The sequence below is a fragment of the Ailuropoda melanoleuca genome, chromosome 15 (assembly GCF_002007445.2).
Source record: "Ailuropoda melanoleuca isolate Jingjing chromosome 15, ASM200744v2, whole genome shotgun sequence".
Lineage (NCBI taxonomy): Eukaryota > Metazoa > Chordata > Mammalia > Carnivora > Ursidae > Ailuropoda > Ailuropoda melanoleuca.
The window spans coordinates 24,213,861-24,240,272 of NC_048232.1; the positions used below are offsets into that span (position 1 = coordinate 24,213,861).

The following is a 26,412-nucleotide window of genomic DNA, read 5'->3' on the forward strand; positions in this document are numbered from 1 at the left end:
TAAGTTTAGAGGATCCTTTATAAGTTTTAAAATTCAGTATGGAAATATGTACTTTTGTAAATTATAAATTGTTTTTGCACTTTTTCAGGATGACCTCACACCATTTTTACTCGCTGTAGCTGAAAACAAACAGCAAATAGTAGAGATTTTAATGGAAAGAGGAGCCAATATACATGCAATTGATAGATGGAAGAGGTACAGTATTTTTGGGTTATTTTTTTTTAAACCGTATATTGTTCTAGAGTGGTAACAATTACTCAAGTCAGAAAGATTAACTTAATAAGAAGAGGATTAATTTATAATTATATAGTTAAAAATGTCAACATGTCATTGGTTAGGCAGAAAGCAATTATTCTGATGGGGCAACATGAAGAACAGTATATGGCAGAATTTATATTCTTCATATTATTAACTTATGTCATTTGCAGTCTTTTTTTAATATATGATTTTATATTAGCTAAAAGGGTTTCATATTAGTTTTATTAGCTTTATAAAGTGTGGACTCCTAACTTTTATTTTACTTATGACACAATTTTGAACATTTTAACCCTTTTATACTATTTTTTGAAACTTCTACTTCATATATATTTTCCTTAAAAGATGCATATTAGCATAAGTAGGAGTTTTGTCTTTTGGATGACTCTTTGTTTTAAATTGCTTTTTTTTTTTTAAGGACATTGATATTAGATGATCCCTGAGTAATTATTAATTACTATTACCAGATACTATGGGCTCATCATCCTTTTTCATGTTCAGTATATTTTTTTTTTTGTTTCCATTGGTAAGGGTAGAAGGACGAAAGATAACTTTAATTGAATAGACTTTCCTTTAATGAGGATAAATCATAGGTGGGTGATAAAGAGAAAAGAGATGAGCTTTAGACTGACACAAGAGTAGGTTTAATTCCTAGCTTTCCTACTTGCTGGAAGTAAGATACATTTCCTGATAGGAAAAGGAGGATAATAGTATATCCTTCAAGGGTGGTTGTGTGTAAATAATATTTTATATAGATAGCGTTTAATTTAGTGCCTACCATATGCTTATCCTAGCATCATTAACTGCAACTATGACTATTTTATTACCGTTACTATGAACACTGTTATTTTAAGCCTGCAGATAGCTTTTTTATTTTTAAAGATTTTATTTGAGACAGAGAGAGAGAGCATGAGCAGGGGGAGGGGCTAGAGCAGGGAGCCAGATGTGAGGCTGTGTCCCAAGACCCTGAGATCACGCCTGAGCTGAAGGCAGACACTTCAATGACTGAGCCACCCAGGCACCCGCACAAATACCTTTTATACAGACCTGGCCTCTAGATGACTTGAAAGTTCACTGTATAAGATTAAGAACGAAATGGGGAATTCTTTTTTAAAATCTTCACCTATTCAGATAAGTGACCTCAGCATAGGTTTTTATTCATCCAAGGACTTTTAAATAGCAACTTCTACCCTACCCGAGTGGGACAAGAGGCTCTTTTTTGTCCTTTCATTTTAGCCATGGAGGTAATTTACAAAGGTGAACACTTGAAAATGTTAATGGTTAATTCTGTACTGGCAGGCAAGATATTAACCTGATAAAGTATATCAAATTAGCAGTTTAAATAACTTTTAAGTTCCTAAGGGTGAAGTTATCTCTCTGTCATTTTAGAACAGCCCTCATGCTTGCTGTAACTTATGAATCTACAGATATAGTCAAGCTTCTTCTTCAGAAAGGTATTAATATCTTTTTTGAAGATGAATGTGGATGGACTGCAGAAGAATATGCTACTGTTAGTGGTTTTAATGTGTAAGTGTTTACATTAAAATGTTATTACTAAACTGAAGTTTCAAATAATTTAACTGTTAGTTCTTACGTAACATGAGAGTTCATACTTTGATTCAGGCACTTTTGGGATGGCACAGAATTGGCCCACGTCATTTGCCAGAAACCAAGAAAAAGGCTAGACTAGTTAGAAGTATCAATGGGTCCTTTATCCTTAGGGATCCTAACTGTTTCTGTTTCATTGCAAGTATAACCATTATGCATGGGGTACAAATAATGTTACATCTCTGTTTTTTCTCTTTTCTTTCTTTTTGTAGATTTTATTTATTTATTTGAGAGAGAGCATGGGTGGGTGAGGGACAGAGGGAGAAGCAGATTCCCTGCTGAGCAGGGAGCCTGACGTGGGGCTTGATCCGTGACCTGAGCTGAAGGCAGATGCTTAACTGACTGAGCCACCCAGGCACCCCAACATCTTTGTTATTTCTAACTAGTTACTTGGGTCTTGAGATGTTCAGTGTAGTAGAAAACCCTATAGTTTCCCTTGAGGGCTATCTCCTATACTTCCCCCTTGAATTTGCCTAGAACCTAAGGACTTCCCTAAGACCAAAGAGACTATCCTCTTTCACAGGTCGTTTGGAGGGAAAAAAGGACATTTTTATCGTTTCCTTGTTTCCTCTGAGTCTATGGCTGCAGCATTGCTATTGAAACTGATTCTGCAGTCGGATCAGGATTGACCTTTGCTCCCAGCAAGGGCATGATCCACATTCCTCAGTGTTCATGGTGATCCACAGTTAGGCTTCAAAGTTCCAACTTTTTTTAGTTTACTGCGTATGCTTATATGCTCAGCTGCTGTTCCAAAGCACCAGCAACCTGTTCGGGCAGCTGGGCCTCCTGGCTTTAGCCACACATGCCCTTCCCTTCACACCCAAAAACCTTAACATGAAGCCCATATGTTAGCCCAGACCTTCATGATGAATTACCCTTTGAGGATTTTGCTTGTCTTTTCTGCTATTAGATGATAGTTGGGACCATTCTAAGCTGTGAAAGAGGTTCAAATAATGCTGCAGGGAGAGACTGGACTTTCCTTTCTCCTTTGTTACTAGACCTATATCCCAAGCCTGCTTTATCTCCTGTGGAGTGCCTGTTCTTACTAGGTGATGAAAGTTCTCATATTGCCCTTCCCAGAGTAGTGGGCATCACCTTTCCCAAGAGGCCATGCTTTGGGTGTAATATTTCATTTAATCCTCTTAACAACCTTGTAAATAAGGCAGTGAGATGCCTGTTTTATACAGGAAGACTTTGAGCCAAAGAGAAGTGGCTCATCCAAGAACAAATAACTATTGGTTATAGGGTTAGGACTTCTGAATTCAAGACATTCCATTATGGCAAGCTAACTCAAATTTACTAAGCCATAATGCTGTCAACTCATGACTGGTTCACCTTACTTTTTTTCTCCTTTAATTACATACTTGATAAAAAGTTTCTAGAACTTACAAATTTGAAGTATATGGGGTAATTTAAGTTTTGATATTAGCTCTGATATTATCTGAAATACTCATATGAATTTGATATATTTGGTAAATGTTTTTCATATCAGTATTAAAATAATAACATTGTTTATCACCCTTTTTTATTCGTAGCAGTCGCCAGCTAATTGCCGAACATAGAGAAGCAATAAGACCTAAAAATTGTTCACAAAATAGCAACCCAGGTAAGACTTTTCAGAGTGAATTACTTTTGGTGGTCCTAACATAGATGAAATCAGAGTAAGGAAGGTTTGATAATGAAAGAGCAAAAAAAAAAGAAAAAACCCCAATGTGTAAATTGCATATGTATTTTATTTATTTATTTATTTATTAAATGATTTTATTTATTTGACAGAGAGAGAGCACAAGCAGGGGGAGTGGCAGGCAGAGGGAGGGGAGAAGCAGGTAATCCGCCGAGCAGGGAGCCTGATGTGGGGCTTGATCCCAGGGTCCAGGGATCATGACCTGAGCTGAAGGCAGATGCTTAACCAACTGAGCCACCCAGGTGCCCCTATTTATTTTTTCTTTCTTAATAGTCTAGTATTCAGGGGTGTCTGGGTGGCTCAGTCGTTAAGCGTCTGCCTTTGGCTCAGGGTGTGATCCCCGTGTTCTGGGATCAAGCCCCACATCAGGCTCTTCTGCTGGGAGCCTACTTCTTCCTCTCCCACTCCCCTTGCTTATGTTCCCTCTCTCGCTGGCTGTCTCTACCTCTGTCAAATAAATAAATAAAACCTTTAAAAAAAATAGTCTAGTACTCAGAATTATTTAAGAAGTTAATTGTAGGTTTTACTGTCATGAACGATGGAAAGAAATCAGAGAGGGAGACAAACCATGAGAGAGACTGGACTCCAGAAAACAAACTGAGGGGTACAGAAGGAAGGAGTGTGGGTGGATGGGGTAACTGGGTGATGAGTATTAAGGAGGGCTTGTGTAGTGATGAGCACTGGGTGTTATACACAGCTAATGAATCACTGAACATGCATCAAAAACTTATGGTGTACTATATGCTGGCTAACTGGACAGAATAAAAAAACATAAAGTACCTCAATGTGAACAAAAAAAAAAGAAGTCAATTGTAGGTAGTTTAAAATATGAGGCAGTATTGTCTGAAAAGAAATTCATTATTTTAGTTATGACTCCTAAAATCCCATATGATATCTTTGTGTAAATAAGAAAAAGAGATTTTTAAGTTAGTATGTTTTATGTTTCCTCTATAAGCATATTATAACAAATTGAACTTGTTATGAAAATGGGTCTTTTAACTTTTACAAGTGGATTGCATTTAGTAAATATTATGACCTAGTGATTTGTCTCATTAAAAAAGGAGCTATCCTTAAAACTGGGAACTGTACAGTACCATCCTGGTACTGTAGACAAATGGCACACAATTAGAACTACAAAACTTAGCTAGTGTGTAGCAATACCAATGAGACTGTTTTTGTGTGGGTGTGTGTGTTTTTAAGGTAACTGTCTATGGTACAGAAGTCAGAAAAGAAATGCCTTGTTGAGAAGCATAGGTTGTTTTACGTATTGTTCTGTCAACAAGATCTCACCATTAACAACTTCATTTCTCATGAGTGAAACAGAATGAGATGTTGACTTCATTAGATCAATGTTTTCTGCTGTTTGTTGCATAATTGTCACGATACCGTAGTTTTGTTAGAAAAAGATACTCTGTTGCCTTTAGTCAAAAGATTAGCATAATAATTATTCAAATGGGGCAACTGAGGCTCAACGGATTATAATAAAAGCACAAAAATGGTTCACAATACCTAAAATGATATCATTGCTCCCTGGGTGTGTCACCTAGTGCATTGTACAATCTGAAATGTATGAAGAAATCTTTAACTTAGTGGCCTTTTGTTAAAGAAATTCTGTAGGTTGGTTTGGTTTTGCAATTTACTCATTTTCATTTGTTCACTTAACAAATAACTATCAAGTAGCTTTTAGCTCTTAAGTGTTATTCCAATGTTGTAGAATACATTCAAAAAACACACTCCCTGCCCTCCAGGAGTTTGTTATTACCATTGTAATTTTTATTATTTACTTTATTCAGTGCTTCCTATGTGCCAGAGTCCCCTAGTGTTTATAATTATCATTGTTATTTTTTTTTAGTGATATTTAATATGTTCCAGATACTGTAAGTCCATGAGGAATTAGAGTTTTAGGAGAGTGGGTAGAATTTAAGGTAAGTATGCAGACTGAGTAGTAAGTTTGCCAGGTAAAGAGGCAGAAAGACAATGTTTGGCAGGAGGAACATCCGTCAAGATTACGTGTTTTGCTGAGGGAACAGCAGTGCAAAGGCTAAGATGTACGAGTGCACTTTGGAGGATTTATGAGCAGTTCAGTTTTGCTGGTATAGAAAGTGTGCTATGGGAATGGTTGAAATGAGGTGAATACTTATCTAAGGCAAGCTTATGAAAGTTGTTCGGTACTATGGAAAGGAGTAGATCTTACCCTTTAGACCTTGGGAAATTTATCAGGTAGAATGCTTTTAGCTGCAAATAATAGGTGACTTGTAATAGTGACTAAAACGGGGCACCTGGGTGGCTTAGTCAGTTAAACGTCGACTCTTGGTTTTAGCTCAGGTCATAATCTCATAGGTCATGAGATCAAGCCCCACATCACGTTGGGCTCCGTGCTCAGCATGGAGTCTGCTTGAAGATTCTCTTCCTCTGCCCTTACCCCCATTCATGCATTCTCTCTTGCACGCTTTCTCTCTCTCTCTCTCTCTCAAATAAATAAATAAATAAATTTAAAAAAACAAACAAAACAGTGACTAAAAAAATATGAACGAGTGTTGTTTTGATGATGTAGTGATGTCATCAGGATCCCAGTTGTGTCTTTTTCAGCTTTGAGGTTGGCAGTATTTTGTGTCTCCTTTCCTGATTGGCTAATTAGCAACAGCTCCAGGCATGTTCTCACATGAGAATATCCAATGACTGGAAGGACTGTTTTCCTTTATATGTTTCTTTTAAACAGGAAGAAAACTCAGAGGCTTGCAGTAAATTTCCTCTAACATTTTATAGGCTAGATTACATCACATGCTTGTTCCTAAACCAGTCACTGGTAAATCAGGTATTGTGATTAGCTTAGACTAATCATTTTTCCTTTTGAAGCTGGGGTGAGGCCACCTTCTTTGTGTATGGGGACAATAAATATGCAGATAAAGTTGTGGTTCTCCAGCAAGAATGAAGAATATGGAATGGCTATTGGGGAGGGAGCCAGTGGTTTTTGATGCAGGGATTCATTGGAGAATTTGAAGCAGAAGGCTAATAAGATTAGATTTGAATTAGGGCCCTCTGGTTATGGCATAAAATAGGGATCACCAGGCATTTTCTATGAAGGGCCGGACAGTGAATATTTTAGGCCGTGTGGTTTCTCAACTACATTTACCATTGTAGTATGAAAGCAGCCATAGCGATGTGTAGGTGAATAGATGTGAAAGTGCTCCAATAAAACTTTATTTACAACACCAGATGGCTGGTCAGACTTGGCCTGTGGTGGTACTTTGCTGGCCCCTCATATGGAGGATAGATTGAAGGGAACCACGTAAAGGGATTAGAAGCCAAAGGAAGTTTATATTTCCTTAGCCTAGCATCAGTCCATTATGAAATTTTCACCCCTCTATACGGAAAAAGTCAGGGGGCTCAATTTATTCAATTTAAAATGTAGTTCTTTTTTTAGGCTTTATGTCTTTCTCATTTTTTTCTAAAAAAATTTTTTTGAAGATTTTATTTATTTAATTATTTGAGAGAGAGAAGAGAGCACAAGTGGTGCAGACAGGGAGAGGGAGAGGGAGAAGTGGACTCCCCGCTGAGCAGGGATCCCGATGCAGGGCTCAATCCGAGGACCCTGAGACCATGACCTGGGGTGAAGGCAGACACTTAACTGATTGAACCACCCAGGTGCCCCCTTTCTTATTCATTTTGCTTAAAAATTTTGTATTCATTTAAGAAATAACAATAGTAGTTGGTGGCTTTTTTTCCCCTCTGGCAGGGGATATATAAAGCAGAGACAGGAAAGAGGTATAGTTAATACATTTTCATGATTATTGAATGTAGAAAGTTAGGGGAGAGAGGAAATCTAAGAAGATTCATACGTTTCCACATTGTACACTAACATTTAAATTGGACATGAAGAATGAGTAGGACTTTATTGGATGAAGAGAGGAGAACAGTGGGAATAGGGAAGACCAGGTTTTTGTCTATATGTTCAATTTGATGGAATGTCCATGGAGCATATTTTCAGGACTTGGATAATGGAATAGTAGGAGTTTCTAGCTGGAGATAGAGCTTCAAGGTTGGAGGTGCAGATTTGAAATAATCTGATTAGAATTATTAGGCAAAGTCATAGTTTGGACCAAGATTGAGCTTGTCCATGATGGAGAAAATACAGAATGAGGAGAAGGCCAGTGAACAAACCCTGGGAATACCAATATTATCAGGGCTGGATGGAGGAGTAGGAGTTGGTAGAGAAGACTGAGGAGTGGCTGGGGACACGTAGGAGAGGAATTAGGGGAAGTGATGTTGAAAAAAATTTAAAAAAAAAAGAATTTCAAGGAGGACTATTAATTGTATCAAATAAAATTACTGAAAAGAAAGTTGGATTTAACTTTTAAAAGCTCTTTGGTGGTAGCCTTTTCAAAACAACAATTTTTGAGTTGTAAGTTATATTGTTTACATGATTGGTACTTTCTATGTCCAAATATGGAAAAATAACACATCATAAGGTCCTACCTGACTTTTTTGTAACTGCAGTATCTACCCAGACAGGGTCAAGGGAAAATGGTCTAGACTGGTGAGTAGACTTGCCAACATTTTTCTATAATTGTCAAAACCAAAGAGTCAAGGGTGAGGAAAAGTGTTGTCTTTCTTACCTGTTTCGTGTGGAGATACTTGACTTTCTCCTCAAGTCCTTGATATGCTGTTTGGATTAATACTAAAACAAAAATCAGGCAGCATCAGGAAGGAAGCCACTGTCAGGCCCTATCTCTGATATGAAATCATGATGCATCTGTATTTTGAGTTTTAAATTTTGATCAGAAATAGTTTACAGACCAGCAGTTTGGAGAGAAACTGACCTCTTTTAAGTATTTTATTGCAGAAAACTGGTGTAATACCAAGGAGAAAATACAAGGTGATATGCTAAATATATTAGTTCTCACTAGTTTCGAAATTCTGTGTTGGTAAAAAAAGTCAATACCTGAGTATTTTTGTTAGTGATGTCTCTCTTGATCCTCTTTTCATTTGCCTTCTTCTAATATCTCAACTTTAATGGCTCCTTTCTGAATTTCATCTCTAAAGAAAGCGCTAGGGGAAATTGTGTTGGAATCTATCACTATTAGAACACATTTCCACCATATGTATGTTTGACATATATGTGTATTTCCTTCTAAGGTAATGGGCTACCTAATCTAAAGTGTATCTCATTATTTTCTTAGTTTCTTATGCTAAACTTCTTTGTACAAGTACCACAGTGACAGAGCTAGTGATGATGGTCTGCCAAGATTGAAAACATTTTCTGGATTGTCAGATAGAAATTTTTATCTGATACGGTTTTCATGTGACATGCTTTTGTATTTTTTCAGAAATTGGTAAACTGTGGCTTAATGAGAATTTGTGGCCAATTAGATTACCAAGTTTTTAATCATCTATGTATATAACTCACTTTGTTTTCCCCCAAATGAGTCCTATTGATCTTTAATGATCAAATCCACTATTTTCAGGGTGGAGTGGATAACTCATCCTATATTTTGGATGGAGAATTTTTGACTTTTTGACTAGTTGTTAACAACTGCCTTTAATAGGTGAATTATGTTTTTAATTCTGTAAGAAATTAAGAAAAAGACTGGAAACAAAAAAACTATAATCAGCAGTGTGTAATCAATAGTTATATATTTTTCTATAATTATCCCAGTTACCTTATTGATTCATAGCTACCATAAAAATGAATTAAGCCCTATTTAGTTGGAGAAAATTTATGTGATATTTTCATTTTTTTGTAGGAACTTTTATACTGTAGAACATATTGATAATCATCAGGATTCTCTTTTTTTCTGATTAAAATAGGTTTGTTGCTTGTTTCACATTATTTTCTGACATCATTATTTCATCCTTTATTCAAATGGATATAGAAATACAGAAATCTCCAAGGCAAATACTAAGAAAAACAGATAGAAGGAAAGGTGTTCTGTGAAATGACCTTCTGACTGTAATCATGTATAAAACATCAACCAAATCATAAAGATTTCACATAATGCAGTTCTATTAGAGGCTCCCGAAATGACACCCAGATGTGGTTATTTACTAGAAGAACTCACAGGTCTCAGCATAGTTGTACTCATGCCTGTGGTTTATTACGGTGAAAGGATACAAAACAAAATCAGCACAGAGAAAAGGTGCATGGAGTGAAGTCTAGAGGAAGCCAAGTGCAGGTTTCTATGCATATGGATGTGCTTCATTCCTCCAGCATCACATTATGGTGACACATGTGAAACATTGTCTGCCAATACAGGAATCTTAGACTAAATGAAGTTTTCTTTAAATGACAGTCAGGTAGGCATCTTTTCCCTAGCATATACCAAAATTCTAGGTTCACAGAAGGAAACTAAGTATATAGGATAAATCACCTGGTTGGTACCAAGACTTAGACACAGCCACTCTTAGCAGTTATGGAATGGTGGGAACCCTCCCCTCATCAAGCTCCCAGATACCAACCAAGGGCCAGCTGTTCAAATGGGATGTAATGGTGGCAGTCTTTGGCCTGCTGTATGGAATCTTTTCTGCACAGGAATTATAGCCCTGGCTTAATTTTTATTCAGATTTTCTTTCAATAGCAAGTAATATGGTGATATAACATGGTACTGATCTCAGTAGCATCATCCATATTAAATTGAAGTGATGGTTAGTTTTTGACTTTTGGTGAATATTTAACAGGTATTTGTACGGAAGTTACTAGGGCAATATTAGGTAATTATAATCTTTTTTATCTGATTAAACTTTCATTATGATTCTCAGATTAAACAATGATTTCTGATTGATTTCTGATTTAAAGTGAGAATAGAAACTTTTAAGTGTATAGATAATGCAGTTTTGTTTCCTATTGTGGTGAATTCCTATTTATAATTATAATATAAGATATTCAGTTTTGTCAGTTATTTGCTTGCCTAAGTATGCAATTAAAATTGTTTGCTTTATGTATTTTCATATACTTCAGTTTGGTCGATAATACCCATATTCTGTTACTTTGGTCTTTATCTTGATTTTCAAGGTGGCTGTATCTTGTTTTAATACATGGTAACAACAGGCTCAATGGACACTTTTCCCCCCCACAATAAATAGGCCTTCTTTTTTAGAGCATTTTCAAGTTCATAGCAAAACATAGCAGAAAGTACAGAGAGTTTCCATTTACCCCATGTTGCCATACGTATCTAGCCTCCCCTGTTGTCAACATCCTGTACCACAGTGGTACATTGTTACATTTACATTAAGTCATCCTTGTCACCCAAAGTCCATAATTTACATTAGGGCTCAGTCTTGGTGTTGTACATCCAATGCACCCTTGTGGTATCATATAGAAGAGTTCCACTGCCTTAAAAGTCCTCTGGGCTGTGCCTATTCATCCCTCCTTTTGCCATGACCCTTAATTCCTAACTTAAAAAGTTTTACTTTTTCCAGAATGTGAAAGAGTTGCAATCATACAGTAGGTATCTTCTTGGATGTTTAAAACATTAAAAATTCCAGGGTAATTGAATGTAGTGATTCAAGCTAGCCTTTGTCCCTTGTTTTGTTTTGTTTTGTTTTGTTCATCAGTGTAGGATCTGATGACATGTGCCTTATGGACTGAGAAAGTGTGATTTCTGTAGACATGTGTCACATAATGGGGAGGGCTGAGAACAATGACATTATGTACTACTACCTGGCACTAACCATTGGTACCATCCTCGTCTAAGAGGTGAGTCCAGATAGACTCTCTAGCAATGAAAGTAGGTAGTCTCCAGAGGTTATACTTTATTAAACCAGATGCACTAAAATCACTAACATCTTTCACACTTACCTTGCAATTGGAAATAAGGTGCGAGAGAGTCTGTTTNTCTGTTTGCTGTGTTTTGCCATGCTGAAAGTACCGTGGCTACAGACCAAACTTTGTGATGAGGTGTTTCATCGTAAACTTAACAGTCTCTGCTGAAGTGCTGGAGAAGTTCTGCTGTGTTACAGCAAAATAAATACAGTCTCTTTTAACTGCTCCTAGTCGTGGAAGTCCAGAAGAATCATGCTATTTAAGTTTGACTTTGTCAATCTATGATAATGATTCAGCTGATGATAGCATTTTCTGACAGTCTCATAGGGTTTGGTTACAATTATGGTCATTATAAACATTCACTTGTAGGTACCAAATTTTGAGAAATACCATTCTTTTCTTGCATTTGGTAAACGTAGAGGAGAAAGTAAGATTTCTTAATGCATTAACTGCCTACCAATGGTATGGTTAATATTCCCTCCAGTGTGGTTTCCAGGTGTGGTCCCAAAGGAATACTTTTTAACAAATCATCAGTCTTATACTTTTAATCTGTATTTTTCTATTGTTGATTTAAAATGTATTTTGGCTTTTTCTTTAGAGGTGGATAAGAGTTCTGAAGACACATCAAGCAGGTAGGATTTTTATGGATTTTTAAAAATTATGTATTGACTGAGAGAATGCAGAGAAAAGCCTTTGTGGAGAGTTCTACTCTGGGCTAGAGACTATATTATGTGCTGGACATTTATTGCTTACGTAGACATTACAATAGCTTCACAAAGTAGCTGAGCCATTATAGCCTATTTTTTATTAATTAGTCAGCTGTGGTTCAGGGAGGTTGATTAATTGACCTATGATTCCATAGTTAATGAGTAGCAGAGCCATGATTTGACTGTCAGCCTGTGTGACTCCCACATCCATTCTTTTGTTCCTCAGCAGCCCTGGGATTAAGATACGGATCCTAGTCAGATCAACTCAGAAAGTGAAATGTAGTTACGTGTTAGAGTTTTCTTAAGAAACCAGGTTAGTCCAAGGGTTTGTCCTAGTATATTTGACAACTAGTGATAACTAGAGGTGATTAGTGCAGTGGTAACTAGTCTCTTATTTTTACATATCAGAGATTTTAGGGTGGATCTCAGTAACCTATAGCCACAGTACAATGCTTTTACATAAGCAAGACCTAATCAGGCAAGTTCTTAGCTATAGTGATGTCTGCTCTCCTTGACATGAATGATTTTCCCAGAAGTGAAGGATATGTAATCTAGGTGTAGACCATGTTACGTTAATTAAATTTATCATCTATTTAGAGGATCTTTCTAAATGGTTCTCTATTTACTGACTTCCCAGTCTAGTTTTCCCTTTAGGCTAGTACCCTTCACTAGCTCTTTGAAGCTTTTTCTTTTTTTTTTTTGTAGACTTTTTTGCTTTTCTCCATGACTTTTCTAATCTTTTGAAAATTTTTTTAACTTTCTTCTCTGCTTTCCTTTCCTTTTTTTTTTTTAATATTTCATTTATTTATTCGATAGAGATAGAGACAGCCAGCGAGAGAGGGAACACAAGCAGGGGTAGTGGGAGAGGAAGAAGCAGGCTCACAGCAGCGGAGCCTGATGTGGGGCTAGATCCCAGAAGGCTGGGATCACGCCCTGAGCATGAAGGCGGACGCTTAACCGCTGTGCCACCCAGGCGCCCCTTTTCTCTGCTTTTCTTGGTGCTTCTTTTATTCCATTAAATTTTTCTATTTCTGCCAGCTGCGTATTCTCTATTTTTCTATAGACAACGTGAAAAGCACATAGAATTTCAGAATTTTAAGGAATCTTCGAGATGAATTAATCAAAATACCCTTGGGCACTGCAACCTATGTTTTTAAATCCTCACCAAGTGATTGTTTAAATGGAGAATTTGAAACTCAAAAGAGATTAAAGTGACTTATTTGGCTATGATAAGTGACAAGAGTAAGATTTAAATTCAGGTTTCTTCCTTTTTTCTTATCTAGTGGGTCAATGTTTTAATAATAGAAAGATGGGGAGTGGTTCTAGTAAATACAGGGAAGGTGGGTAAGGAAGGAGTTAGCTGGGGAGGCCAAGTTTCAAGAACAACAACGTTAGGTTGGATAGGAATAAGAGTTTAAGAAAAGATGTCAGAATATTGGGTTTTAGGGGCGCCTGGGTGGTGCAGTCATTAAGCGTCTGCCTTCACGCTCAGGGCTTGATCCCAGTGTTCTGGGATCGAGCCCCACATCAGGCTCCTCGGCTGGGAGCCTGTTTCTTCCTCTCCCACTCCCCCAGCTTGTGTTCCCTCTCTCACTGGCTGTCTCTCTCTGTCAAATAAATAAATAAAACCTTTTAAAAAAAAAGAATATTGGGTTTTATGGTAAGTTAGATAAAGACGCATTACAGGAAGGAAGGATACACACACACACACACACACACACACACACACACACAAAGGAATGAAGGACACAGGATATTGGGAGTTGTGTAGAAAGGCATATTAAAATAAGGGGTTCAAGAGAATCCTGAGCAGCTTTTTTGTTTGTTGGTTTAATTGAGCGAACTAGCGTACTTCAGGTTTTCTGTTGAGCGATATTAAAATCATTTGTGTCACTGGGAAGAGTCTTTTTACAGAATATAGGAATGTGATACCATCTACTTCCACTCCAACTTACAGAGAGTGGCTTCGATCCTCTTCAGTAATAGGGGGAATGGAGATTCTGAACTATCTAGATGTATGGCCCAGGTAGCGGTCTCCTCACTCCACCTCTTTTCCTAATTCTTTGATGCCCTTCCCATGGACATGTAGGGTTTTGTGGGGTAGGACTGGGTGTCATATCCATAACAGAGCTTCATTTGGGTAGTTGGTGACATGTCTACATTGAGATGACTCCATGGATGCCTGAAACTCCATGTAGCTTGTTCTCCAGGAGCAGCAAATGGCTCCTACTGTTGGTCATTTGAGTTTATCCTTGTTTTGGGAGCCTGTGCTTTCATAGTCTAGAGATTTAATGGTTGGAGAGTACCACTGAGCCCTGCAGAAGAGTGATCTAGGAGCGGGAGCTCACAAAACTATTAGGCAGTGTCTAGGGAAATAGGGGCATGGCTACCAGGACTTTATTTTTTATAGCAGTCTCTCTTCTTGGGGATCTGAGTGCCTATGAAGGTTTTTAAGTTCTTGCTAGTTTATATAAGGCAGGACCTGTGTAGGAAAGAAGGCAGGACCTTATAACGTTTAATCTTTTAATCTCTCTCGGAATAGTATTAACACTAATAACATAAATTTGTATATATATATTTTTTAAATTGAAGCATAGTTGATACACAGCGTTGTGTTAGTTTCAGGCGTACAACATAGTGATTCAACAACTCTGTATGTTACACCATGCTTAGCGCAAGTGTAGCTACTATCTGTTACTGCATAATGCTATCACAGTGCCACTGACTGTGTACCCTATGCTGTACTTGTATCCCTGTGACTTAGTATAACTGGAATCCTGAACCTCCTATTCCCCTTCACCCATGTTGTCTGTCTGCCACCCCCTTCCCTTCTGGCCATACAGAATTCTCTGTATTTCTGGGTCTGTTTCTGTTTTTTTTTTTTTGTTTGTTCATTTGTTCTGCTTTGTAGATTCTACATATAAGTGAAATCATATAGTATTTGTCTCTCTCTGACATATTTCACTTGGCATAATATCCTCTAGGTACATCTACATTGTTGCAGATGGCAAGATCTCCTCCTTTTTTATGGCTAGGTAACATTCCTCTGTGTCTTGGCGTGTGTGTGTGTGTGTGTGTGTGTGTGTGTGTGTGTATGTTACATCTGTTGTTGGACACTTGGGTTGTTTCCATATCTTGGCTGTTGTAAATAATGCTGCAATAAACATGGGGGTGCATGTATCTTTTCAAATTAGTGTTTTCATTTCTTTGGGGAAGTATTAAATAACCAGTAGTGGAATTACTGGATCATACAGTATTTCCATTTTTAATTTTTCAAGGAACCTCCATACTGTTTTTCACAGTGGCTATACCAGTTTCTATCCCCAACACCAGTGCGCAAGGGTTCCTTTTTCTCCACATCCTCGCCAATACTTGTTTTTTGTGTTTTTAATTCCAGCCATTCTGATAGGTGTAAGGTGATAATTCATGGTGGTTAACTTTTGTACGATTAACTTTCAAACATTTCAGAGAATTCCTTGCGTGTCACTCTTACTTATAGGAAGTAAGACTGGGTCTTTACTAGGTATTTCACATCTTCGGAGAGGTGGAGGCAAAACAGAGAACGAAAACCATTTAAAAAGGTGGAGGCAAAACAGAGAACGCTGTACTCTAGCAACTATAAAACATTGATGACAGAAATTGAAGATGACACAAAGAAGTGGAAAGACATTCTATGCTCATGGATGGGAAGAACACATATTGTTAAAATGTCTATAGTACCCAACACAATCTGCAGATTTAATGCAATGCCTATTAGAATACCAATGACATTTTTCACAGAACTAGAACAAACAATCCTAAAATTGGTATGGAACCACTGAAGACCTCAAATAGCCAAAGCAGTATTGAAAAAGAGAAACAAATTGGGGGTATCACAATTGCAGATTTCAAGTTATAGTACAAAGCTATCATAATCCCAACAGTATGGTACTGGCATAAAAACAGATATATAGATCAGTGGAATAAAACAGAAAACCCAGAACTAAACCCATAAGTAAATGGTCAATTAATCCTTGACAAAGCAGGAAAGAATATCCAATGGGGAAAAAGCAGTCTCTTCAACAAATGGTGTTGGGAAAATTGAACAGCTACATGCAAAAGAATGAAACTGGACCACTTTCTTAACCATACAGAAAAAAAATTCAGAAATGGGTTTAAGACCTAAATGTGACACCTGAAATCATAAAATACTTGAAGAGCGTACAGGCAATAATCTCTCTGATATTGGCTGTAGCAACATTTTTTGCTAGTTCTATGTCCTGAGGCAAGAGCACTAAAAGCAAAAATAAACTGTTGGGACGACATCAAAATCAAAAGGTTTTGCACAGTGACGGAATCAATACACAAAACGAAAAGCATCCTACAGAATGGGAGAAGATATTTGCAGATGACATATCTGGTAAAGGGTTAGTATACAAGTATAAAGTACTGATACAACTCAACACCCAAAACACAACTCTGTTTAAAAATGTTCAGAAGACATGAGCAGACATTTTTCCAAAGAAAACATACAGATGGCCAACAGGCACATAAGAAGATGCTTAACATCACTCATCGTCAGGGAAATGCAAATCAAAACTGCAACGAGATAACACCGCACACCCTTCAGAATGGCCAAAATCAAAAACACAAGAAACAAGTGTTGGCCAGGAGGCAGAGAAAAAGGAACCCTCTTGGATTGTTGGTGGGAATGCAAACTGGTACAGCCACTGTGGGAAAAAGTATGGCGTTTCCTCAAAAAGCTAAAGATAGAACTGCCCTACAATCCAGTGATTGCAGTACTGGGTATTTATCCAAAAAATACAAAAACAGCAATTCAAAGGGATACATGCACCCCTATGTTTACTACAGCATTATTTACAATAGTCAGCCCAAGTGTCCATTGACAGATGAATGGATAAAGAGGAAGTGGTATATATACATAATGGAATGTTATTCAGCCATAGATAAGAATGAAATCTTGCCATTTACAATGCAATGGATGGAAGTAGATAGTGTTATGCTAAGCGAAGTAAGTCAGAGCAAGACATAAACCATATGATTTCACTCATGTAGAATTTAAGAAACAATAAAAATGAGCAAAGAAAAAAGAGAGACAGACAAATCCAGAAACAGACTCTTAATTATAGAGAACAAATTGATGGTTGCCATAGGGGAGATAGGTGGGGGAATGGCTGAAATAGGAGATAGGGAGTAAGGAATCCCCTTGTCATGATGAACCCTGGGTGATTAATGGAATTGCCAAATCATTATATTGTATACATGAAACTAATATAGCACCGTATATTAATGGAACTGGAATTAAAATAAAAATTTAGTAACAAAAACAGAGGCCAAATTTTAATTATATCAAGAAACTTCTTTCAATAAATAGATAGCTGACCTTTCACTCAATTTTTCTTTTTAATGAACTTGGTTTTGTTGTATATTTTTGCTCTAAAGACTTTCTGTTTACTGTGGTGCCGATGATTCATGGCCTACATCAGATGATGACGACTTTAATATCAAGGTAAAGTACTCTCTTGTGAAATTAATTTTCCTGCTCTGAATTTAGTTTTGTCCATTATTTACTGTTAAAATTTAGCAGTGGCCTTCCTGTCATCATTTTATGTTTGTAATGGAAAGTTGTTCAGAACAAACCATTTTACAGAAATATGACAAGTTGACAGTTTTTTTTTTTTTTTACTCTGGCAAATACTGAGGTGGAGGTCGAAGAAAATGGGCTGGAAAATATATAATGACAGATAAATTATATTGGAAAAGGCTTTCCCAGAATGGAGGAAATACGACATTTGGTCCAGGATAAGGATTTTTTTTTTCGCTTTAGTATTTTTTGTTTTGTTTTGTTTTGCAGTCCGGTTTTAAGTTCCACGTGACGCGCCACAGGGTTACCATGGGGACCAGCAGAAACTTTTTTCAGAAATGTATCGCTAGCGTTGCGCCAAGCGAGAGAGCTCAGGGCTCCACGCCATGCGACGCAGGGGAGGAGCAATGGTCAGGCGCGTTGGGCTAGCGCGTCCCCGAGAGGGAGGCCGCGAGGGCGTCGCGCGGCCGGGAGGCATTGGCCGAGCGCGGCGTCACGTGGCCGGGGAGGGGCCTCCGCGCAGCCCGCCCGCCCTTCAGCCACCACCGCCGCGGTGTCCCATTCTGGAGAGCTGCCCAGCACAGCTGTGGCCCAGGCAGCTCCCGAGGCGGCGGCGGCGGGCGCCCGGGCCTCGGCACGTCCTCGGCCGGCCCCGCCCCCTCAGCCTATGGCCAGCCCGCCGTGCGGGGCCGGTCCTAACAGTCGCTGACCGGCAGCCGCTTCCCCTCGGCTGCTCGCGGGCGGCGGCGCTGGTCGGGAGCGGAGCCGCTGCATGTAAGCGGGCGCCGGGCCGGGTCCTTGTGCCGCCCTCCGTAGTGGCTCGGTCTCCGCCGCGGGCTTAGCGTCTCTGCGCTCGGGGGCGGCTGGGGTCTCCCAACTCCGCACGGTGCTGCTCTGCGGGAGGCCGGGACCCCTGCCCCCGCCTCATCGCCGCGGTCTTGTAGACGCGGCCCCCACCAGAGCCACGGCAGGACAGGCTGGCGGGGTGGGCTGGTGTGGGGGGTGAGCCGGGGCTGGCGGCTGCGGGGTCGACGTGAGGAGGGGGACGTGAAGAAGGAAACATTCGGGTGCTCCTGCCGCAGCCCAAGGTGATGGTCACTTCAGAGCCCCCAGCTCGCGGGTTTCTCAAGGATAGGGATTTTTACTGTGAGTTTTAGATTATCTTAACATGACTTTCTTTCTTTTTCTCTTTCTTTCTTTTTCTTTCTTTCTTTCTTTTTCTTTTCTTCTCTTTTCTTCTCTTCTCTTTTCTTTTCTTTTCTTTTCTTCCTCTAGAGAACGTGAATTTTATAATACTAATGCCTAAGTGAAATCTTTAGTGGATCCAATTATTGCAGCTATTTTTTCTTGGACATTTTTTATTTTGGTGGCATGTAGTTTTACGAAAGATTTTTTTTTTCTCTGTTTCTATCCTTTGTTCTACATTTAGACTAAAATAATATTTGAAATTGTGGAAATTCATAAATTTAAATTGTTTCTCAAAATGTATATTGCAAAGGCATTCCACTGTGTTTTCAAAATAATTCCATGGAGAGTATAGTTAAAACTCTTTATCTAAGTGAACAATACATGTTTTGCCTAGAAGAATAATCACCTCTAGAAGCAGAGGCTCTTCATACCCATATGGTAAAATGTCCGATTTCAGAAATCTTTTATATTATAGTTTTTAAAAATATCTACTTATAGCCTTTGTATCAGATTCTAAAAATTTCACTCATTTTATGTTTATTTAAATATTCACTTGAAAGCCCCTGCATCATTATATGCTACTGGATGTTAGGAAACAGAATTGTGCATCTCTTGAAACACCTAGAATAAAGTCTTGCTTGGAAGAAGGAATTTAATATTTTTTTGAATGTGAATAAATGAGCAGACAGATGGAATTCTGTATAATGGAATGTTATAAGTAATGTAATGTGTATAATATGTCATAATTAAATACATAAATTTTAAAAAATATGGCTCAAATTTATATTCCATTTTCATGTTTAGGCTTTATAAGTGGAAATGAATTATGTTGAGGAAACAGAAATAAATAAGAAGGAAGGTTACAGTGTATTTTTTAGTATCCTCTAATTGTGAGCTTAGAATTTTAGATAAAAATGCCCTATTTTCTTTAACCCCACCTATGTCCCATTAGATATGTCCTTTCAAGGAATACATTTCTCTTTAGAATTCTCATTACCAGTTCTTTTTCCATGTGCAAAGTTGATGTATTAGAAACATTTCTTTTTCTATTTTTTTTCTCTCTCTGGTAATAATTTATAGCTTTCAGATAGTCATAGATGACCACAAATTGAACAATTTATAGTGATAAAAAATTCTTCACTACAGTAATTATAAAGAAATAATTGTAAAGTGAGAAAAGTCAGTATTATTAGGTATAGACTATGAACAAAATCCTCTCTTACATATATTTATAATTTATATGTAATATATATTTATAATATGTAATTGAAAAAATTTAAGAGACTTCTGTTTATAGTATATCCATAATCATACTCACATATCCTGGAAAATACATATTTTTTCCATATACCTTTTTTTACTTACATTTTTCCTTTTTTTCCTTATCTTAAGCTTGTGCTTGCTTGATTGGTCATGTCTTATTTTTTTCCTGTTTGCTTCTTCTCCCCCCAACTCTTTTTTTTCTTAATGACTTATCCCTACCCTAATTTTTCCTTGCAGAAACATTTCTTTAGAGTCTGTTCTTTCAGTCCTTCTCTGTCTCCATTGTCAATATATTTGGTTATGGCTTTCTGAATCATTGCCCTGCAAGGTTTATTATTAGCTTTTTCCTCTTTTCTGGAAGGAGCTGAATTTAAACAATCATTTGTCTTTAGCATTTTGACAAACAAAACCAACTTAAACTGTAATTCCAACTTACCTAAATAAGATACTACTAAAAAGTAAATTTTAATATTTTCTCCTACAAGAGATATTCGTGCAAATATAAATCATGCAAACACATGTTAAAGTATAAATAATCTAAATTTCTTAATGTTTGTTTTCTTTTCAATAATATTTTCAATTATCTAGGAATAAAGTTTTGTTTTAGGTTACTTTGGTAAAGAAAGTAAAAATTTTTTAAAATTTCAATTTAATTTGCATATCCTGTATTATTAGTTTTAGAGGTAGAATTCAGTGATTCAGTAGTTGCACACAACAGCCAGTGCACGTTAATTCAAGTACCCTCCTTAATGCCCATCACCCAGTTATTCCACTCCCTGCCCCCCACCCTGCCTCCCCTCCAGCAACCCTGTTTCTTGCCTATTGTTAAGAGTCACTTAGGATCTGCCTCCCTCTCTGTTTTCATCTTTTTTTTTTTTTTTAAGATTTTATTTATTTATTCGACAGAGATAGAGACAGCCAGCGAGAGAGGGAACACAAGCAGGGGGAATGGGAGAGGAAGAAGCAGGCTCATAGCAGAGGAGCCTGATGTGGGGCTCGATCCCATAACGCTGGGATCACGCCCTGAGCCGAAGGCAGACGCTTAACTGCTGTGCCACCCAGGCGCCCCATTCATCTTTTTTTTTTTCCTTCCCTTCCTCTATGTTCGTCTGTTTTGTTTCTTAACTTCCACATATGAGTGAAATCGTGGTAGTTGTCTTTCTCTGACTGACTTATTTCGCTTAGCAGAATACCCTCTAGGTCCATTCATGTCATTGCAAATGGCAGGAGTTCATTCTTTTTGATGGCTGAGTAATATTCCATTGTGTGTATATTCCACATCTTCTTTATCCATTCATCTGCCAGTGGACATCTAGGCTCTTTCCATAGTTTGGCTATTGTGGACTTGCTGCTGTTAACATTGGGGTGCAGGTGCTCCTTCAGATCACTATGCTTGTATCCTTTGGAGAAATACCTAGTAGTGCAGTTGCTGGGTTGTAGGGTAGCTTTAGTTTTAAATGGTTCAGGAAGAATTTGTATGATAATCAGGGGAAAGGAAAGTAGCATTTTGGGACTAGCTATTAAATCTCTCATAATCCTCACCCCATGAGAAAATGTAGGCTAGTAAATGGCAGAACTGAGACTTGAATCTACATTTAAATGATTCCAAAAGCTGTGTTCTTTGTATAGCAGTGCTCATTTGATAATAGTGACTATTATGATTATTTTACCAAATGTGATACTTGTAATCCTTAAAAGTATTAATTTTTTTTTCTAGAATGTCCCCAAACCAAGCTTAAGAAAGCTAATGGCTGCTTGTGAGAAATTCAAGAACTGTAAGCTGTTTGAAGACTTGTGTTATTTAGTGATTTTTGTGCATTTTTGTGTTACTCAGTAATTCAGAATTACAGATATTTTCATGTACTCTTTGTTTTTTACTAAGTGGAAACAAAACGTGGCCTTATGACAGTAGGCGATAACCTTTCACTTACGGACGATAATTCTGATCATAATGATGAAGATACAAAAGTGCATGACCTTTTTTGTCCTGCTGTTCCATCACCTAGCACTCTTAAAAAACCTCTCAGGCCGTTAGCAGGCCTTGGTGTTACAAAGGTAAGTTGTTTTGTTTTAAACTTTTTTCCCCTATGTTTTTTTTCACGTGCATCCTCTTGATCCTTATAATGAAAAGAATCTTAGGAAGAAATGGAAGTCCTCAAGATCATAAGAGAACACTGTAATAACAACAGGGAGATAAGTACCGGATTGAGATTTATAAAGGTTGGTGGGAGTAAACAATTCTTAGGTATGCCATTATGGAAGTGAAGAATTAGAAAGCAACTGGAAAGAATAGCTAGATGGATGTGAAGATGAGGGAGAGGGTGGAGGGAAGAATTCATTTAAGAAGGGCAAGATGAATGTAAAGATTGAAGAGTTGAGAGAGATTATGAGATTATTACAAAAACACAACTGCAGTAGTGGGGCTAAGGGAGGGCAGATAATCTCTATTATAAAATAGGGTAGAAATTATTTTAAGTGCAAACTAAGAAAACAAAGTCAGGTAATACAAATGCTTAGACTCTTCTGAATGACANACAAATGCTTTGACTCTTCTGAATGACTTACAGCTGATTTATATGAAGAACTGGAAGAAAATTTTATCCTTTTAACTTTAATAAAGTGTGATATCTCATATTTAATTTAGCAAAATCTGTGTTTATAGATAATGCAAAGTGAAATCTGTGTTAGACCTTAATCAGATTTATTATGAATTTTGAATTTTTAGCCATTGTCTTCCTTGTGGTTCCTTTCTTTCTTTCTTTTTTTTTTTTTAAGATTTTATTTATTTATTTTTGTGTGTGAGAGAGAGAGAGAGATATTGAGAGCTGGACCACACACAAGTAGGGGCAGGGGCAGAGGGAGAAGCGGACTCCCCACTGAGCAGGGAGCCTGATTCAGGACTCGATCCCAGGACCCTGGGTTCATGACCTGAGCTGAAGGCAGATGCTTAACCAACTGAGCCACCCAGGTACCCTTTCTTGTCTTTTACTGTGTGGTATAATCTTGGCAGGTTTTAGATCTTTTTGAGAATAAAGAGAGGAAATAAGTAAACATTTTATTTAGTCTTTTCATTAATTAAAACTGAAATTTCTGATTATGTGAGTGAGGTTCTTAATCTTTATCCAGTAAATGAAAAGCACTCTTAAAGAAGAAAATTGTTTCTGGATTCTGATTTACTTATTTTTAATTATATCTGTGTATAATAGATATATACACGGACATCGAATGAATGAACTCACAATTTATAAGTTTTTTTCTAATATGAACTAATTGTCATCATACAGTCATAAGGAAGGAAAGGTTGCTAACAAAGTGTACAGAATTATTTCTGGAAGATGATTTTTACTTTTTCAAATATCTCCAATAGTGGATACATTTTATATTATTCTCAGGAAACTTTAGTATTCATAGTTGTTAATTTTTGTGTTTTTTTAGACTTTAAAAATTTTGAGTAATCTCTATACCCAACACGGGGCTTGAACTCACAACCCTGAGATCAAGAGTCACACACCCTTCTGACTGAACCAGCCAGGCACCCACAGTTGTTAAATTTAACGTGTGAATTCTTTCAAATCTGAAACTCAGAAATACTGGTGATTGGGGTTTTTTGGTCCCTTTTTTCTTTCCTCATGTGAATATTGGGCCCTGCTTGATAATCATACATATATTTGGAGTCTTTAAAACATTCAGCTTGGATGATCATGATTATTAACTTTTTATTACTAGGTTCTTTCTCCAGTCCTTAACTACCATCTTGTATTCGTAGATAGGAAATTAGAGCTATTAGTTTGCTATTTACAGTTCACGTAAGAAAACCATGTGAATTTTAAAATGCGGTTTTATCTTTTTTTTCGTAAATCATAGTAGTACTTAAAAATGCCTCAAAATGCTATGATCCCATAAGTATTTCTCTTCCACAATTTAAATCATTTAAGATTGATTTTAAAAAAGGAATATTCTTATAAAATCTGAAATTGGTGTTTTGTGATTAAATCTTTTTATTAATCTTAAAAATGCTGTTCATTACAGAGATGAATACTTGCCTGTATATGGTTTTTTCCTAAAGTTTTATTTATTTCAGAGCGAGAGAGAGATAGAGTGTGGTGGGGGGAGAGGGTAGGAGGTAGAGGAAGATAGAGGGAGAGAAGCAGACTCCCCCCACCCCCCCGAGCATGGAGCCTGATGTGGGTCTCAGTCTCACAAACCCGAGATCATGACCTGAGCCAAAATCCAGAGTCACATGCTTAACCAGCTGAGCCACCCAGGTGCCCATTAACTTGTCTATGTTAATAAAAGTGTATTTTCTATCCTTGAAACTAATGTGAAATATATAATTGAAATATTGAATCCCATGGCTTTTTCCCCCTGCTTTTACTTTTGTTCTGAAAATTTCAGAGTTCTGTGTAGGTTTACATTAATTATATCAATTATATTTTTTATATTTATATTTAAATATTTATAATTATATTACTTATATTTTCCTGAGTAATGTTATTTTTTCCCTACTTCAAATGTATTTGTCTGTAACTTTCTTCTTAAGTCTCCTGGGTGTTTCAAATTTGGTATGTCCTGGATTGAAAACATCATTTCTGACCCTTTCCACTTCCCTTTTTTTTTTTTAAAGATTGTTTATTTATTTATTTGACAGAGATAGACAGTTAGCAAGAGAGGGAACACAAGCAGGGGGAGTGGGAGAGGAAGAAGCAGCCTCCCAGTGGAGGAGCCCAATGTGGGACTCGATCCCAGAACGCCCGGATGACGCCCTGAGCCGAAAGCAGAGGCCTAACAACTGTGCTACCCAGGCGCCCCCACTTCCCTGACTTTTTGTAATCTGCTCTGTCATTTGTTTTCCCCATGCTAGTATATGGCACCACTGAAACACTGCAGCAGGAAAAATCCTGGACTCCAAACTTCCCCGAAATTGCTACATCCAGAGGCCCCTGGGTGGCTCACTTGGTTAAGCATCCAACTCTTGATGTTGGCTCAGGTCGTGATCTCAGGGTCCTGGTATATCAAGCCCCGTGTCTGGCTCCATACTCAGTAGGGAGTCTGCTTGAGGATTCTCTCTCTCTTCCTCTCCTTCTGCCCCTCCCCCTGCACATGCACACTCTGTCTCTCTCTAAAAATAAATAAATAAATCGTTAAAAAAAATCACCACAACTCTACCTCTGAAGCCAGTAATACATTATATGTTAATTAATTGAATTTAAATTAGAAAAAGCGACACCTGGCTGGCTCAGTCGGGTAAGTAAGTGTCTGCCTTCAGCTCAGGTCATGATCCCAGGATCCTGGGATCAAGTCCCATGTTGGGCTCCTTGCTCAGTGGGGAGCCTGCTTCTCACTCTGCCTGCCACTCCTCCTGCTTGTGCTCTCTCTCTCTCTCTGTTTCCCTGACAAATAAAGAAATAAAAATCTTAAAAAGAAATAAGTTAAAAAAAAATTCAGCACAGTCATTCACCATGTTAAGTATTTTGTCCCTGCTTACCATTTTTCATATCTTATTACCATAATTCACCCCCTCACCTATAATTTTGAAATACTCTTCTTGTTTTGGTTCCTTTATGTTCATCTTTACATTGCTATCAGAGTGACCTTTTTAAATATGTTTGTGACGATGTAACTTCTCCACTTATTTGGTGGATACCCATTACGTGAAGGAGAAAGTTCATATTCTAGCATGACACTTGCCTTTTTTGGTTCAGTCCTGATTTTCCAATTACATGTCTGTATCCCATTCCCAAGAAGTGTGTTCCAGTTTTGCCACATTCTCTAACTATCATCACTTCCTGTATTATTTCATACTTCATCCTTTTGCTCATTCTACCTTTTCCAGAAGGCCCTTCGCACCCTCCTTGTGCACTTTGTCTTTCAAGATACAGCCTATCTTTGCAGCACTTCCTGAGCTTCCCACATACAACTGTTTTCTCTTTTGTGCCTTCGCTGTGCTTTATTCACCTCACCTGTAGAAGTAGTAAATGATACTCTGGTCTTATCTGTTTTCGTCCATCTCTACCCCTACTAGCATATAGGGTAGTCTCTGTCTTTTCTTTCTTTTTCCAACCTGTCCCAGGATAATGCCTATGACTTGACAGAGACGGTATGTATTTGTCTTTCTTGAGCAAGTGAGTGAGTGAGCAATTAAATTAATGNGATTGATTTTTAAAAAGGAGTATTCTTATAAAATCTTAAATCGGTGTTTTGTGATTAAATCTTTTTATTAATCTTAAAAATGCTGTTCATTACAGAGATGAATACTTGCCTGTATATGTTTTTTTCCTAAAGTTTTATTTATTTCAGAGCAAGAGAGAGGGAGTGTGTGGTGGGGGAGAGGGTAAGAGGGAGAGGGAGAGAGAGGGAGAGAAGC

The 26,412-nt window shown here is 37.7% G+C and overlaps 1 protein-coding gene across 1 annotated transcript in view; it reads left to right on the forward strand.

Moving 5' to 3' along the window:
- Positions 1 to 59: 59 nt before the first annotated feature.
- The window catches only part of ANKRD26 (ankyrin repeat domain 26), a 120,210-nt gene continuing 93,857 nt past the window's right edge, over positions 60 to 26,412 (forward strand). The window contains 7 exon segments of the mRNA XM_034644369.1: positions 60 to 195; positions 1,645 to 1,782; positions 3,399 to 3,469; positions 11,905 to 11,938; positions 17,456 to 17,522; positions 21,766 to 21,823; positions 21,931 to 22,103. Coding sequence (XP_034500260.1) covers positions 152 to 195; positions 1,645 to 1,782; positions 3,399 to 3,469; positions 11,905 to 11,938; positions 17,456 to 17,522; positions 21,766 to 21,823; positions 21,931 to 22,103 — 585 coding nt within the window. The 5' untranslated portion in view covers positions 60 to 151.